At 43.6% G+C, this 15,247-nt stretch overlaps 1 protein-coding gene across 7 annotated transcripts in view; it reads right to left on the bottom strand.

The window, feature by feature from the left end:
- DLG3 (discs large MAGUK scaffold protein 3) overlaps positions 1-15,247 on the bottom strand; it is a 434,105-nt gene that overhangs the window by 47,365 nt on the left and 371,493 nt on the right. For all 7 annotated transcript variants that reach the window (XM_075835672.1, XM_075835673.1, XM_075835674.1 and 4 more), the window contains one exon: positions 1,233-1,409. In XM_075835672.1, the coding sequence (XP_075691787.1) occupies positions 1,233-1,409 (177 nt within the window). The remainder of the gene's footprint in view (positions 1-1,232; positions 1,410-15,247) is intronic.

The raw sequence follows: 15,247 nt of genomic DNA, 5'->3' as shown, positions 1-15,247 counted from the left end.
TTCATTTAACTTGTACGGCATGAAAGGCTGTTGGAAAGCCTAGGACGTATCCGTTTAATATATGTATGAGATATATGCCATACGTCATCCATAGGGTATGTTAAAAAAAAACAAAACTGTACGGCGGGATGGAAAAGCGTAGCCTACTAGGCTATTCCATCCTTGATAAAATAAAACAAAAGGGATGGTATACCGACGTATAATACAACGGGGGCCTAAAGTACATGATGTGAAAAGGTACTAATATGTACCAAGTGTGAACCTTAAAGAGGCTCTGTCACCAGATTTTGCAACCCCTATCTGCTATTGCAGCAGATAGGCGCTGCAATGTAGATAACAGTAACGTTTTTATTTTTAAAAAACGAGCATTTTTGGCCAAGTTATGACCATTTTTGAGGCTTGCACAAGTCCAAGTGGGTGTGTTTAAAAGTAAAAGTCCAAGTGGGCGTGTATTATGTGCGTACATCGGGGCGTTTTTAATACTTTTACTAGCTGGGCGCTCTGATGAGAAGTAACATCCTCTTCTCTTCAGAACGCCCAGCTTGTGACAGTGCAGATCTGTGACGTCACTCACAGGTCCTGCATCGTGACGGCCACATCGGCACCAGAGGCTACAGTTGATTCTGCAGCAGCATCAGCGTTTGCAGGTAAGTCGATCTTACCTGCAAACGCTGATGCTGCTGCAGAATCAACTGTAGCCTCTGGTGCCGATGTGGCCGTCACGATGCAGGACCTGTGAGTGACGTCACAGATCTGCACTGTCAGAAGCTGGGCGTTCTGAAGAGAAGAGGATGTTACTTCTCTTCAAAGCGCCCAGCTAGTAAAAGTATTAAAAACGCCCCGATGTACGCACATAATACACGCCCACTTGGACTTTTACTTTTAAACACACCCACTTGGACTTGTGCAAGCCTCATTTGCATAACTACAAAAATGGTCATAACTTGGCCAAAAATGCTCGTTTTTTTAAAATAAAAACGTTACTGTAATCTACATTGCAGCGCCCATCTGCTGCAATAGCAGATAGGGGTTGCAAAATCTGGTGACAGAGCCTCTTTAAAATCACTGGCTGTCCAGACTGTAATGCATCCAGTTATACTTAGTATACTATACATAGTAAACATTCATAGGAATCCAAGAAGAAATATCAAATTCTAAGGTGATAGACATGAAAATAAAACCACAAAAAATATGGGTCAACGTGTTGAACTAAAAACAATAAGATTCCTTACCTCTTTTTGCTCGGGATCACTCCAATTTGTTCACTTTCCCCATGTGGTGTGACAAGTCTAGCCTGCCACCATTCATCATCAGAGGCATTGATAACATGTAAAATATCTCCATAAGAGAAACTCAGTCCTTGGCTAGGCAAGCAGCTGTCCCGAGATCGGTCATAGTCAAAAAGGGCCCTGTTATGAGACAATTTAATATTACAATCAGGTTTGGCATCTAGAAAAGCAGGATGGATCACAGATAAACATCCTTTTTAGGAGATGCCTGCATTACTTATTCACACAATTATACAGCCATCTAAAGATTAATGTAGAACTACAAATTGAATTCAAATGAGCATTTTCTGCCATCTTAATCATTAAAAGGAACACTAAAAATACAAGTTGTAAAAATAATTTCAAAAAAAATCCATTGATCTCATTCTCTCCTTTGATCTTATTTCGTCTCATATTGCTATACCTACGGAGAAAGATAAAGTATTCTTACACTATATGGACAAAAGTATTGGGACGTTTCCCACCACAGCCGCTTTTGTGCTGAATGACAGAGCCCCATTTTTCAAATCTGACATGTGTCACTTTATGTAGTAATACCTTTGGAATGCTTTTACCTATCGCCGATTCGGAGATTGTTTTCTCGTGGCATATTGTACTTTATGTCAGAAGTAAAATTTGGTCAATAAATTCATTGCTTATTTGTGAAAAAACACCAAAGTTTTGAGAAAATCTGCAAATTAAGACAGATGGTAATACCACACAAAACAGTTACCAGCTAACATTTCCCATATGTCTGCATCGTTTTTTTAACATTGTTTTACTTTTCTAGGACTTTACAAGGCTTATAAGTTTAGCAGCAATTTCTAAGATTTTCAAGAAAATGTCAAAAGGCTATTTTTATAGGGTCCAGTTCAGTTCTGAACTGGCTTTGAGGGGCCTATATGTGAGCATTTTGACCCCACAGGTGTTCCATAGATTTTAATAGAATTGGGCAGGGAAAGTGAAAATATATTTTTTTTACAACATTTGTCCTTTCTTCAGTAAGGACATACCCCATATGGTCAAATACACTGCAGAGCTCAGAGGGAAGGATCTCCATTTGGATTTTGGAGCGCAGATTTTGCTGGATTGATTTCTGGGCGGCATGTTGCATTTACAGAGCCCCTGAGGTACCAATACAGTGAAAACCATTGAAAGATGACTCAATTTGCTAAACTACACCACTTGAGGAATTTAATTTAGGGCTAGTGAGGATTTTAAACCCACGCGTCTTTGCAGAGTTTATTAGAATTGAGACGTGAGACATTTTCAGAACTATAGGAGAAAAGCACCTCAACGTTTGTAAAGCATTTTCTCCCAAGTACATCAATACCTCATATGCGATCGCAAACTGCTGTTTGGACGCACGGCAGGACTCAGAAGGGAGGGAGCGCCATTTGGCTTTTTCAGTGCATATTTTGCGGAATTGGTTTCTGGGCGCCATGTCTCATTTGAAAGCCTCTGAGGTACCAGTACAGTAGACATTAGGGTTGTTAAACATGTGGACCCCACAGGTGTTTTATAGATTTTATTAGAATAGAGCAGTGAAAATTTAGGTCTACATTTTTTCTAGTAAGATGTAGTTTTAGCTCAACATTTTTAATTTTTACAAGGGCTACAGGAAAAAAAAACCACAACATTTTACGCAATTTCTCCTGTGTTCGTCAATACCCCATATGTGGTTGTAAGCTGCCATTTGGACACACAGGAAGGAGGGAATTAGGGCAGTTTGGTTTCTGGAGTGGAGATTTTACAAGATTAGTTTTCAGACACCATGTTGCATTGAGCTAAGGCTAATTTTGGAAACCACATCCCTCAAGGAACTCATCTAGAGCACACGTCAAATATAAGGCTCGTGGCGAAATCCGGCCCGCCACCTCATCTTGTGTGGCCAGCTGCATGTAAATACTGAAATCAGGTTTTTACTTGCAGCACCACAAGAGCAAAAACCAGTCCGCAGAAAAAAAAAAGCACCTTCCGGGATTTAGTTCACTTCTCCCGGAACATCGCACTGCGCATGCGCCAAAAAGGAAGCGCGCAGTGCAAAGAGAAGACTAGATGGCCATAGGCATATTTTCAATCTGAAAATATGCATGCCGTTGCCAAGTGAGTAAGTCTGATAAGTCTGAGTGAGGTTGGTGCCAGGAGTGGACCACTCCAATCAACTGACCTGAGTCACCTGACCTCACGTCAGTGACGTGAGGTCAGGTGACTGATTTGGATCAGGTGACTGGACTGGTTCATTCCCGGCCCTGCACGGACCTCATTTAGACCTTCTGCGGAATGTGGGTCACGTCTGGCAGAGCGGAGAGTGGTAATCTACCGCTCTGAGGTCAATGTGGCCTGGGGCGCTCTGGGCCCTATGTGTGGCGCTATCTACAGGGGGCTGTGTGTGTTGGGCTATCTACTGGGGCTCAAATGGGGCATTATTACTGTGTGGGGGCACGGTTACGGAGGGGACCTTATAGTCATCTTCGAAGGGGTGACTGTAAATTTAACTACGCTTTAACAGTTAAGCGAGCAGTTACATTTACAGTCTTACATTTACAATCGGCACTTTAAAAAAGGCAACCATAAGGCTGATGTGGCCCTCGGTGAAAAAAAAAGTTTGTTACCTCTGTTCTAGAAGTATTGTGAGCTTTCTGACCCCCAAGTGTTTTGCAGAAATTAGTGCAAAGTGGATGTTGCAGATTGAAAATTGCAATTTTTTCAGATATGCCATTTCAGTGCCCAGTATGTTGTGTCCAGCTTGTACCACTGGAGACACACACCCCATAAACAGTTAGGCGGGTTCTCCAGAGTAAAACAATACCACATATGTTGTCATAAACTGCTGTTTGGGCACACTGTCAGGCTCAGAACCACCGCCATTTGGCTCTTGGAGTGCAGATTTTGCTTGGTAGTAGTTATGTCTGGGGTTTTACTGGTAATTCAGCTTATAATGTGGGGGCATATGTAAGCTGTGCGGAGTACATCAGGGCATATGTAAACTGGGCGGAGTGCCTCAGGGCATAATAGGATGATGTAATAATGGGGTGAATTAATAATAAAATGAATAATTCATGGATTGGTGTGGTACGCTTTGAACCAATCCTTTATGTACAAAATATCTGCGCTCCAGTATTGCCTAAATCTTTGACTTCTTCACTAGCCCTATAAGCAGCACAAGGCCCTAAAGTGTCCTCATCTCTACTGCATCTACGTGGTCCACCTGTGGGGTCCAGCAAATGACAATGTGGGGATTTTAGTGCAAAACTACTGGACCAAAAAAAATGAGTCTGGGCTATCATTTAGCATTATTGCGTTCTGCGAGTCATAACGTTTTATTTTTCAGTTGACTGAGCTGTGTGGGGGCTTGGTTTTTGTGGAACGAGCTGTATTTTTTTTGGTTCCATTTTGGGGTACACGCAATTTTTTCTTTTAAAATCACTATTTATTCCATTTTTGAGGAGGTGAGGAAACCAAAAAACAGCAATTATAGCACGGTTTTGTTTCTTTTTTAGTGTTCACCGTGCAGTATAAAACATGTTAACTTTATTCTGTGGGTCGATACGATTACAGTGATACCAAGTTTGTATGTTTTACTACTTTCCCACAATGAAAATACTCTTTTCTAAAAAAAAAAAAAAAAAAAAAAAAACACGTTTTAGTGTGACCATTTTCTGACAGCCATAACTTTATTTTTCAGTCGATATCGCGGTGTTATATGTATTTATATCGCTATTATGTATAGTTTTGTGATTTTTTTTCTTTCCAATTATAAAAAGGACTTTATTATGGAAAACAGGGCGATTATTGTTTTTATTACATAACTTTTACATTTATTTATTTTGCTAAAAACATTTTTTACACTTAAGTCTCATGCACAACGTGTTTTTGCGGATGAATTGCAGACCCATTCATTTCTATGAGCCCACCGAAGTTTACAAGGACTGTGTATTGCTCAGAGACCGGACCGTAAAAACGTAGGATATGTCATTATACAGGCCGTATTTGCGGTCCGGGCTCATTGAAATCAATGCGTGCACGGTTCGTGACTTGCAGACGGCCCACAGATGACACTCCGTGGCTGTCTGTGCCGTAATCACGGACCGAGCACACTGCTACGGTCGTGTGCATGAGGTCTTACTAGGGGACTTTAAGACCTGACCTTCTGATCCCCTGTAGAATACACTGCACTTCTCATGTAGTGCAGTGTATTGTAGCCGTCATTCTTCAACTGTCAGTCTATTAGGTCCTGCCTTTGGCAGGACCTAAAAGGCTTCGGTACTTGGGTGACCAGGAAGCCATTGCTAGGTTTCTTGGTTGCCATAGCAACCATCCGACAACCCACGAGGGGGGGTGCGATGGAGTACAGAGGGAGGCCACTCCCTGTCAACCACTTAAACGTGGTGGTCGCTATTGACCAAATTCAAGGGGTTAAACGGCGGCAATCTGGAGGTAATTGCAATTACCGCCGTTGCAGCGGGATGTCAGCTGTATATTAAAGCGGACACCCACTGAAGATGAAGCAAGCACAGCTCCAGTGCCCGCTTCATCTTCAGGACGTGCCTGGTACATTGCATTAAGTTACCTGCAATCCTGACGCACCAGGGACATCTAATTGCGGGAAAGGGTTAAAGGGGTTGTCCGGACATGGGACAGTTTTTTCATACTAATGACATATTTACAGGACAGGTCATCAGTATTTGATTGGTGGGGGTACGACACCCGAACCGATCAGCTGATCTGACTGCCTCTGGGCAACGGATTTCCGTGCCGGAAGCAGACGGCTCCAATTACAGTATAGCGCTCTTCAATGTCGGATCCCCACTGATCATATACTGATGACCCATCCTGTGGATAGGTCATCAGTATGAAAATGTTCCTATGCCCGAACAACCCCTTTAATCATTGAATGAAACCCCCGAATTAAGTCGCATTTAATAACCACAGCGACTCACCAAGAAGTGGCAGAACATGTAAAGTCACAGAGCGGGGTAAGCAAGTGCTGAGGTGCATAGTGCATAAGAGTTGCCAACGCTCTGCTGACTCAATATGTGGGGAGTACCAAATCTCCTCTGGCATGAACATTCGCCTTAAAAAAAAAAAAAAAAAAAAAAAGTGTGACAGGAGCTTCATGGCATGGGTTTCCACGGCCGAACAGCTGAATGGAAGTCTTACACCAAACACAATGCCAAGCGCCAGATAGAGTAGTGTAAAGCACGCAGCCACTTGTCTCTGGAGCAGTGGAAACATGTTCTGTGGAGTGACAAATCACGCTTTTGTCTGGCAGTCTAACGGGCAAATATTGGTAAGGCAAATACCAGGAGAACGTTACCTGCCTCCCTGACTGCATCGTGCCAATTATAAAGCTTTGTGGAGGAGGGATCATGCTATTGGGTTGCTTGTCAGGGGTTGGCCTAGGCCTCTTAGTTCCAGAGAAGGTAAATATTTTTTTGGACAAGCTTCCAACTTTGTGGAAACAGTTTGGGGAAGGCCCTTTTCTGTTCAAGCATGACTGTCCCATTACACAAAGCAAGGTCCATAAAAAAGGTATGGTTCGGTGTGGAAGGACTTGACTGCCCCACCCACAGCTCTGACATCAACCCCATGGAAAACCATTGGGATGAACTAGAATGGAGATTAAGACACTCCAAGATCTTTTAGAAAGCCTTCACAGAAGAGTGGGAGTTATTTTAGCTGAAAGGAGAGTACCAACTCCATATTAATGCCTATGGATTTTGAATGGGGGGGGGGGGCGGGGACACACACACACACACAGGACCGCTGTTGCTTTTATTCACCAAAGTGAGCAACGTTTCAGTTCACATCTGACCCTCAAGCTTGAGAAAGGTTCAGATGTGAACCAAAACGTCACTCACTTTGTGGTGAATAAAATCAACAGCTCTCCATCAACCTCGAGGTCCTGGTGCTGTTACTTGCCCTATACCTCTGCTATCCACTACAAGTTAAAGGGGTTTTCCCACGAGAGACATTTAGGACACATCCACAGGTTATGTCATAAATGTCAGATAGATGCGGGACCCACACCTATCTCCAGAATGGGCCCCCTAAACCTCGTTCAGCCGCTGTGTGTTGCGGCTGAATGAGGTGTTATCTGACCATGAAAATAGTTATATGGTCGTAAGTAACGTAAACTGGGTAACTCAGACACCCGATCGCGCTTTTAACACCCACCGTGAATTCACGTCGGCACTGCAGAGCCCAGCAAGCGCAGACGTGAATTTACTGTGGGTGGTCAGGAAGCGGTTAACGGTCTCAAGTAGCTCCAGGATTTACCCCTTCCTGCACATGTACAGCACTGACAGAAAGTACTTCCCACATAGTGGCATACATCTACAGCCCAGTGATAGCGCAGGACTAGGAGCTGCGCCCATGCCATTGCCTGATGAAGTCTGTAACCGAGAGCCCAAAAAAACAATGTTAACCGGCGGGATCATGACTTACTCGGATCCTCGGAATTGAACCATTTAGATGCAGTGGTAAATAGCAATCCGACACCCAAAAGGTGTGAACAAAGGGAGTGGGCTCCCACTACCACCCCAGTGGTGACCCCTTGTACAGCAAACATTGATTGCCTACGGGTTTCCATGGCAGTGAAGGGGCTAATAAGACCCAAGGGCTTCCCTGGGGAAAGAAAAAGATACCCCAGGGCCCTAATAGCAGCCTGTATCATAGTATAGAAGTACAGAAGTATAAAATAAAGTTGTTATTCCCTCATGAGTTAGAATAAAAAAAAAATATAAATCTAAAAATATTATATATATATATATATATATATATATATATATATATATATATATATATACACACACATACATATACATACACACACATATACACACACACTACCGTTCAAAAGTTTGGGGTCACCCAGACGATTTTGTGTTTTCCATGAAAACTCACACTTATATTTATCAAATGAGTTGCAAAATGACTAGAAAATATAGTCAAGACATTGACAAGGTTAGAAATAATGATTTTTATTTGAAATAATAATTTTCTCCTTCAAACTTTGTTTTCGTCAAAGAATGCTCCATTTTCAGCAATTACAGCATTGCAGACCTTTGGCATTCTAGCTGTTAATTTGCTGAGGTAATCGGGAGAAATTTCACCCCATGCTTCCAGAAGGCCCTCCCACAAGTTGGATTAGCTTGATGGGCACTTCTTGCGTACCATACGGTCAAGCTGCTCCCACAACAGCTCTATGGGGTTGAGATCTGGTGACTGCGCTGGCCACTCCATTACAGATAGAATACCAGCTGCCTGCTTCTTCCCTAAATAGTTCTTGCATAATTTGGAGGTGTGCTTTGGGTCATTGTCCTGTTGTAGGACGAAATTGGCTCCAATCAAGCGCTGTCCACAGGGTATGGCATGGCAAAATGGAACGATTGCCTTCCTTATTCAAAATCCCTTTTACCTTGTACAAATCTCCCACTTTACCAGCACCAAAGCAACCCCAGACCATCACATTGACAGATGGCGTCAGGCACTCTTCCAGCATCTTTTCAGTTATTCTGCGTCTCACAAATGTTCTTCTGTGTGATCCAAACACCTCAAACTTCGATTCGTCTGTCCATAACACTTTTTTTCCAATCTTCCTCTGTCCAATGTCAGTGTGCTTTTGCCCATATTAATCTTTTCCTTTTATTAGCCAGTCTCAGATATGGCTTTTTCTTTGCCACTCTGCCCTGAAGGCCTGCATCCCAGAGTCGCCTCTTCACTGTAGACGTTGACACTGGCGTTTTGCGGGTACTATTTAATGAAGCTGCCAGTTGAGGACCTGTGAGGCGTCTATTTCTCAAACTAGAGACTCTAATGTACTTGTCTTGTTGCTCAGTTGTGCAGCGGGGCCTCCCACTTCTCTTTCTACTCTGGTTAGAGCCTGTTTGTGCTGTCCTCTGAAGGGAGTAGTACACACCGTTGTAGGAAATCTACAGTTTCTTGGCAATTTCTCGCATGGAATAGCCTTCATTTCTAAGAACAAGAATAGACTGTCGAGTTTCACATGAAAGCTCTCTTTTTCTAGCCATTTTGAGAGTTTAATCGAACCCACAAATGTAATGCTCCAGATTCTCAACTAGCTCAAAGGAAGGTCAGTTGTATAGCTCCTCTAAACAGCAAAACTGTTTACAGCGGTGCCAACATAATTGCACAAGGGTTTTCAAGTGTTTTCTAATCAACCATTAGCCTTCTAACACAGTTAGCAAACACAATGTGCCATTAGAACGCTGGAGTGATGGTTGCTGGAAATGGGCCTCTATACACCTATGTAGATATTGCATTAAAAACCAGACGTTTGCAGCTAGAATAGTCATTTAACACATTAACAATGTATAGAGTATTTCTGATTAATTTAATGTTCTCTTCATTGAAAAAAAACCTGTGCCTTTCTTTAAAAAATAAGGACATTTCTAAGTGACCCTAAACATTTGAACGGTAGTGTGTATATATATATACACACACACACAATTTATTATTGCCCATACATTACATAAAACACAAAAAAACTACACATTTTAGGTATCTACATGACCATAAATGCCTGAAGAATTTAACAGGTTATTTGGAGTGAAACGTAAAAGGTATAATAACAGAAAAGAAATTCCGAAAATCAAGCAAGAAGTGGAAGAAAAAAAAAAAAGTCTCTTAAACAGAAGAAAAGGATTATACGGTGAGTACTCAAAAAATCCTGTTTTCTCGTTCGTGAAATTGGGGGACACAACATGGGACATCCCAGAGTAGTCCCCAGGGGTGGTAACAGAACATAATCACCTATTTTACCCAAGGAAGCATCTGCAGAGGCAAAAGCGTGCACCTGGAAGAACAAAAAAAAAAAAAAGTGTGCAAGGCCTGATGGCACATAGCCCAGGAAGCCCCAACCGCTCTGGTACAGTGGGCCATAATCCAAAAGGGGGAACCTTACCTTAAACCCGGTAAACCTCGCAGATGTTCACCTGTAGCCAGCGAGCAATGGTCGCCTTAAAAGCCAATCCTCTCCTGGGTACCTACGGGAGTATGAACAAGGAATCGAACCTCCGGAAGGAAGCAGTGACAAAAAGGAAATTTCAAAAGGCGCAGACAACATCCAGGTTGTGGAGGGAACACTCCTTCGGATGACTGGAAGATGGACAAAGGGACTGCAACTAGAAAAAAACATTTTCCAGAAGAGAAGACTAAGGGAGATTTCTTGCAAGGGATCGAAAGGACCCGACTGCAAGTTCTCCAAAACCAAATTGGGATCCATATAAGAGGGAGAAACATGTACAGTACCCCAAAGCTTGTCCACGGAGCCAATAGAATCTAAGTTGTAGGCCACTGGATGCCAGGCTTGGGAGATGAAGCAGGGAACTTGACTATTAAACCTGGATGCCATCTAGTCTACGTCCGGTTGGCCCCATCTGAGACAGATCTGGTCGAACGCCTCCTGTTGAGGAAACCACTGCCCAGAATCCACATTTTCGCAACTGAGAGTCTGCGACCCAGTTTTTGACCAAAGGATGGTGTACTGCCATCAGAGCAGGTACATGATTTTTCTGCCAAGGCGAGAATCTTCACAGCCTCGGCCAACACTTCCACCCTTCGAGTTCTTCCCTGGTGGTTGAGATAAGCCACGACCATGACATGGTCAGCTTGGACTCACACCGGGTGTCTGGACAGCAGATGTCCGGTGCACAAGTCAGAGAAGGATGAAATGAATCTCAACACTAGCAGGTTGATGGGGAGAGGGGATTCTTGTGGAGATAACAGCCCCTGAGCCATGAGGTCCCAAAAAGTTCCTCCCCACCCCTTGAGCATGGCATCTGTGGAGAGGATCTGCTAGTACTGCGGAAGGAGCGACCCCAGGAAATAGCCAGGGAGGAGATCCAACACCGAAGCGGTCGACTGCTGCAAGAGGAAGGATAAACCGATGATCCAAGGAGTCTAGGAAACTGTTCCACCAGGAGAGGAATGCCTACTGAAGAGAGCACATCTGGAACTGCACAAAGGAGATTGTCTCGATCGAGGCCGCCATGGTTCCAAGAACCCTCATGTAAAGGTGGGATGAAGCCTAAGTATCTTCTGTAGTGATCGAATCCTGTCCTGAAGGACCAATAGTCATCATTCCTCCAAAACGACCATTGCAGACGTAGTGTCGAAAGCCACGCCCAATACCATGATCTGCTAGGAGGGAACGAGGCAAGATTTGGAGCGACTGACAATCCAACCGAAGCGACACAGAGTCCAGAGTGATCCGGAGAGCCGTCTCGTACTCCCTGGAAGGAAACTTGATGAAAAGGTCATCCAGGTATGGGGGGGAACAGACACTACACTGGTCAGAAGGATCATCATCACGACCGAAAGGGTTATTGTAAAATACACTGAGGACTTAGCCAGGCTGAAAGGAAGAGCATTAGCAATATTGGAACAGCACTGCAAAGTGCAGGTAGCGCTGGAAAGCCTGGCAAAGAGGAATGTGCAAATATGCATCCTTGATCTCCACTGATGAAAGAAAATCTCCCTGTTCCATGGAAGCGATGACAGATTGAAGGGATGCCATGCAGAAACGGCAAACCCCGACGTGTGTTGACAGTCTTGAGGTGCAGAATGAACCAAACCGAGACATCCTTTTTCGGTATGACAAAAGGATTTAAGTAGAACACCAAAACCATTGAGCTGGGGGCACTGGAGTGATGACCCCTTGAAGTAGCAGAGAGTCCATTACTAGAAAAAAGGTACAGTGGACTAAAAGAAACGCTGGAAAATTTGATTTTGTATTTAGAGGACACTATTTCCTGAACCCAGGCGTCCGACATGTGAGAGCCAGACGTCCTTGAAGTGCAGAAGCCTGCCTCCCAACAACTGAATAGAGCAGAGGCGCAACTTCATGCGGAAGCGTACTTACCGGCTTCAGCCTTGGCAGACGGAGGTCAGGGTTGCCAGCAGGGGCGAGCCAAGCCTTAAAGGGAGGTTTGGCCTTCTGGTCCTTGTTGAGAAGTGGTCTTGAAGACAGAGTGTTGGAAGGTCTTCTTAACAGGGGCAGGCCGCTTGATTCTGTTTTGGGGGAGGTAGGTGCTCTTGGCACCAGTAACCTCTGAGATTTCGTGACCAGATTGGACGAGGTAGACACAGGTACCAGAAAAAGGAAGCGCAGGCAGGGACCGCTTGAAAGCCGTATCTGCAGACCAAGCTTTATGCCGGGTTGTCCTACGGATAGCAATGGTAGAAGACGAAGCCCGAGATAACAGGCAGGATCAAGATAAGCTTCACATATGTACTTGGACGCAATGAAGATAAAAGGGGACAGATCCACCAAAGGAGGTCCGGAGAGCAGACCATGACAAAGTATGTGCGCCCATGCAGTAACATCTCTGCTGACCTAGAGTGAGGCATAAATAAGTGTAAGGCGTTGCCGGAAGCCTCTAATAAGCACCTAAACAGAAGTGGGGGGAAGGTAATCAGAAATCGCCCCCTCCGACAAGACCCCTCTAGAGGGAGAGAAGGCATCGGACTTCTATAAAAACTCCCCTAGTAGATTAACCCTTTACAAGTAGCTTTCTCCTCAACTGCATAATCCATAGGTAAATCATATAGAATATTGTTATTATAGCATGTAATATGAAGTTTAAACTTCTGGCTAGTGGTGAGCCAATTGTTTTACTTTTTGAGTTTCGCTCATACACTGCCCATTAAGATGGATCGGCAAATTAATTCACCATATTTCTTTAGGGGGTGGATTTATGAGAAAGTAGGTGAATCAATTTTCCAACTGTATTCTATGGACCAGCAGATCGATAAAACCTCCCAGTAAAAAATGTAATCTCGCATTGAAGCCAGAATCACACGAGATTTGACTTCAATGAGCTAAAAATCACAGCAGAAACTGTGTCCCTGTAATACAGAGAGAAACCTGCGGTTTTGCTAATATGCATTTAAAAAAAAGTCTTTGATTTCAATCTACTGTCACTTTTTATGTTTTTTCTCAGAACTGATCGGTCTTCTGTAAGGGATTAACCCTGTGGACATCTTAACCCCTTAGTGACATAAGCCGAACATTTACGGTGCCAACAACGTAGTTAACGCAAACTGCCATAAATGCACGGAACAGGGATGGTGCAGGCACAGCAGCTGCGCCAATACCATCTGGTATTATAGTGGGAGTCAACTATATATTACATATACTCTGCTGTTTAACCACCCCCTCACAAGCCACGGTCCATAATGACTAGACAGAGGGGCTGCCTCCATCAACACATCGGCATTCCCTCAATGCAATTGCGGGGTACCAAGGCAACCAGGGACCTAAAGAATGTCCCTAGATCTGCCATGGGTGCAAGCCTCAGTAAGGGCCCAATTGGATGCCTGTCATTTTTAGGGGGGGGATTTACACGAGCGTGTGCATTTGCGCACGCAAAAAACGTGGAGTTTTGCGTGCGCAAAAGGCACTTAACAGTGATTTTGGCGCAGCCACCATTATGACACTCCGTTTGGATGTTTGCAAACAGAAAAGCATGTGGTGCTTTTCTGTTTCCAAACATAGTTTTGGCTGCTTTTGCACGAATCACGCGCATCCCACGGAAGTGCTTCCGTGTGGTGCGCGTGATTTTCACGCACCCATTGACTTCAATGGGTGCGTTATGTGCGAACAACGCAGAAATATAGGACATGTCGTGAGTTTTACGCAACGACTCCCGTTGCGCAAACATCACGGACTGTCTGCACGGCCCCATAGACTAACATAGGTCCGTACGACACGCGTGATAATCAGGTGCGTTGCACGGATGTATATCACGTTCGTGTAAATAAGCCCTTACACTGACAGGAATAGAGTTAAAGAGGCTCTGTCACCACATTATAAGTGCCCTATGTCCTGCATAATGAGATCGGAGCTATAATGTAGGTGACAGCAGTGCTTTTATTTAGAAAAACAATCTATTTTTACCACGTTATGAGCGATTTTAGCTTTATGCTAATTTGTTTCTTAATGCCCAACTGGGCGTGTTTTTACTTTAGACCAAGTGGGCGTTGTGGAGAGAAGTGTATGACGCTGACCAATCAGCATCATACACTTCTCCCCATTCATTTAGTCAGCGCATAGTGACACTGCGTTGTTCGCTATGTGCTGTCTTATACGAACATATTAACGTTACTGAAGTGTTTAGACAGTGAATAGACATTCCTTCCAGCCAGGACGGGATGTCTGTTCACAATCCCGATACTTCGGTAACGTTTCTATGGTACTTACAGCAGAGCAAGCGTAATCTCGCGAGATCACGCTGTAAATGACAGGTTACAGAGAGATTACGCTTTGCTCTGCTGTAAGTACCACAGAAACGTTAACCAAGTGTCGGGATTGTGAATAGACATCCCGTCCTGGCTGGAAGGAATGTCTATTCACTGTCTAAACACTTCAGTAATGTTAATATGTCAGTATCAGACAGCAAAGTGAATAACGCAGTGTCACTATGCGCTGACTAAATGAATTGAGAGAAGTGTATGGACGCTGATTGGTCAGCGTCATACACTCCTCTGTACAACGCCCACTTGGTCTAAAATAAAAACACGCCCAGTGGGGCATTAAGAAAGTCATTAGCATAAAGCTAAAATCGCTCATAACATGGTGAAAATAGATCGTTTTTCTAAATAAAAAGCACTGCTGTCACCTACATTATAGCACCCATCTCCTTATGTAGGAGATAGGGCACTTATAATGTGGTGACAGAGCCACTTTAAATAAAATGTTCAGAAAAAAACAACAACTCAAAAACCCACACTTACAAAATTCTGTTATGATTCTATTATTTAAAAAAAATAAAAAAATAAAACACAAATTGGTATTGTTACAGCCACCTGTGCTATAAAACTAAGGTGTTTTTATTCATACCCATCCAAAAAAAACATGAAAGTATACCCATGTCACGGAAAACTTCAACAACTTGGCACAAAACTCAATTCCATTAAAAAAAAACACTAGCGCCATTGAGAATAAAAATGTA

Source organism: Rhinoderma darwinii, chromosome 8 (assembly GCF_050947455.1).
Source record: "Rhinoderma darwinii isolate aRhiDar2 chromosome 8, aRhiDar2.hap1, whole genome shotgun sequence".
NCBI lineage: Eukaryota > Metazoa > Chordata > Amphibia > Anura > Rhinodermatidae > Rhinoderma > Rhinoderma darwinii.
Note: the sequence above shows the minus strand (reverse complement) of the source record. Positions and strands in the feature narration are given on the sequence as shown.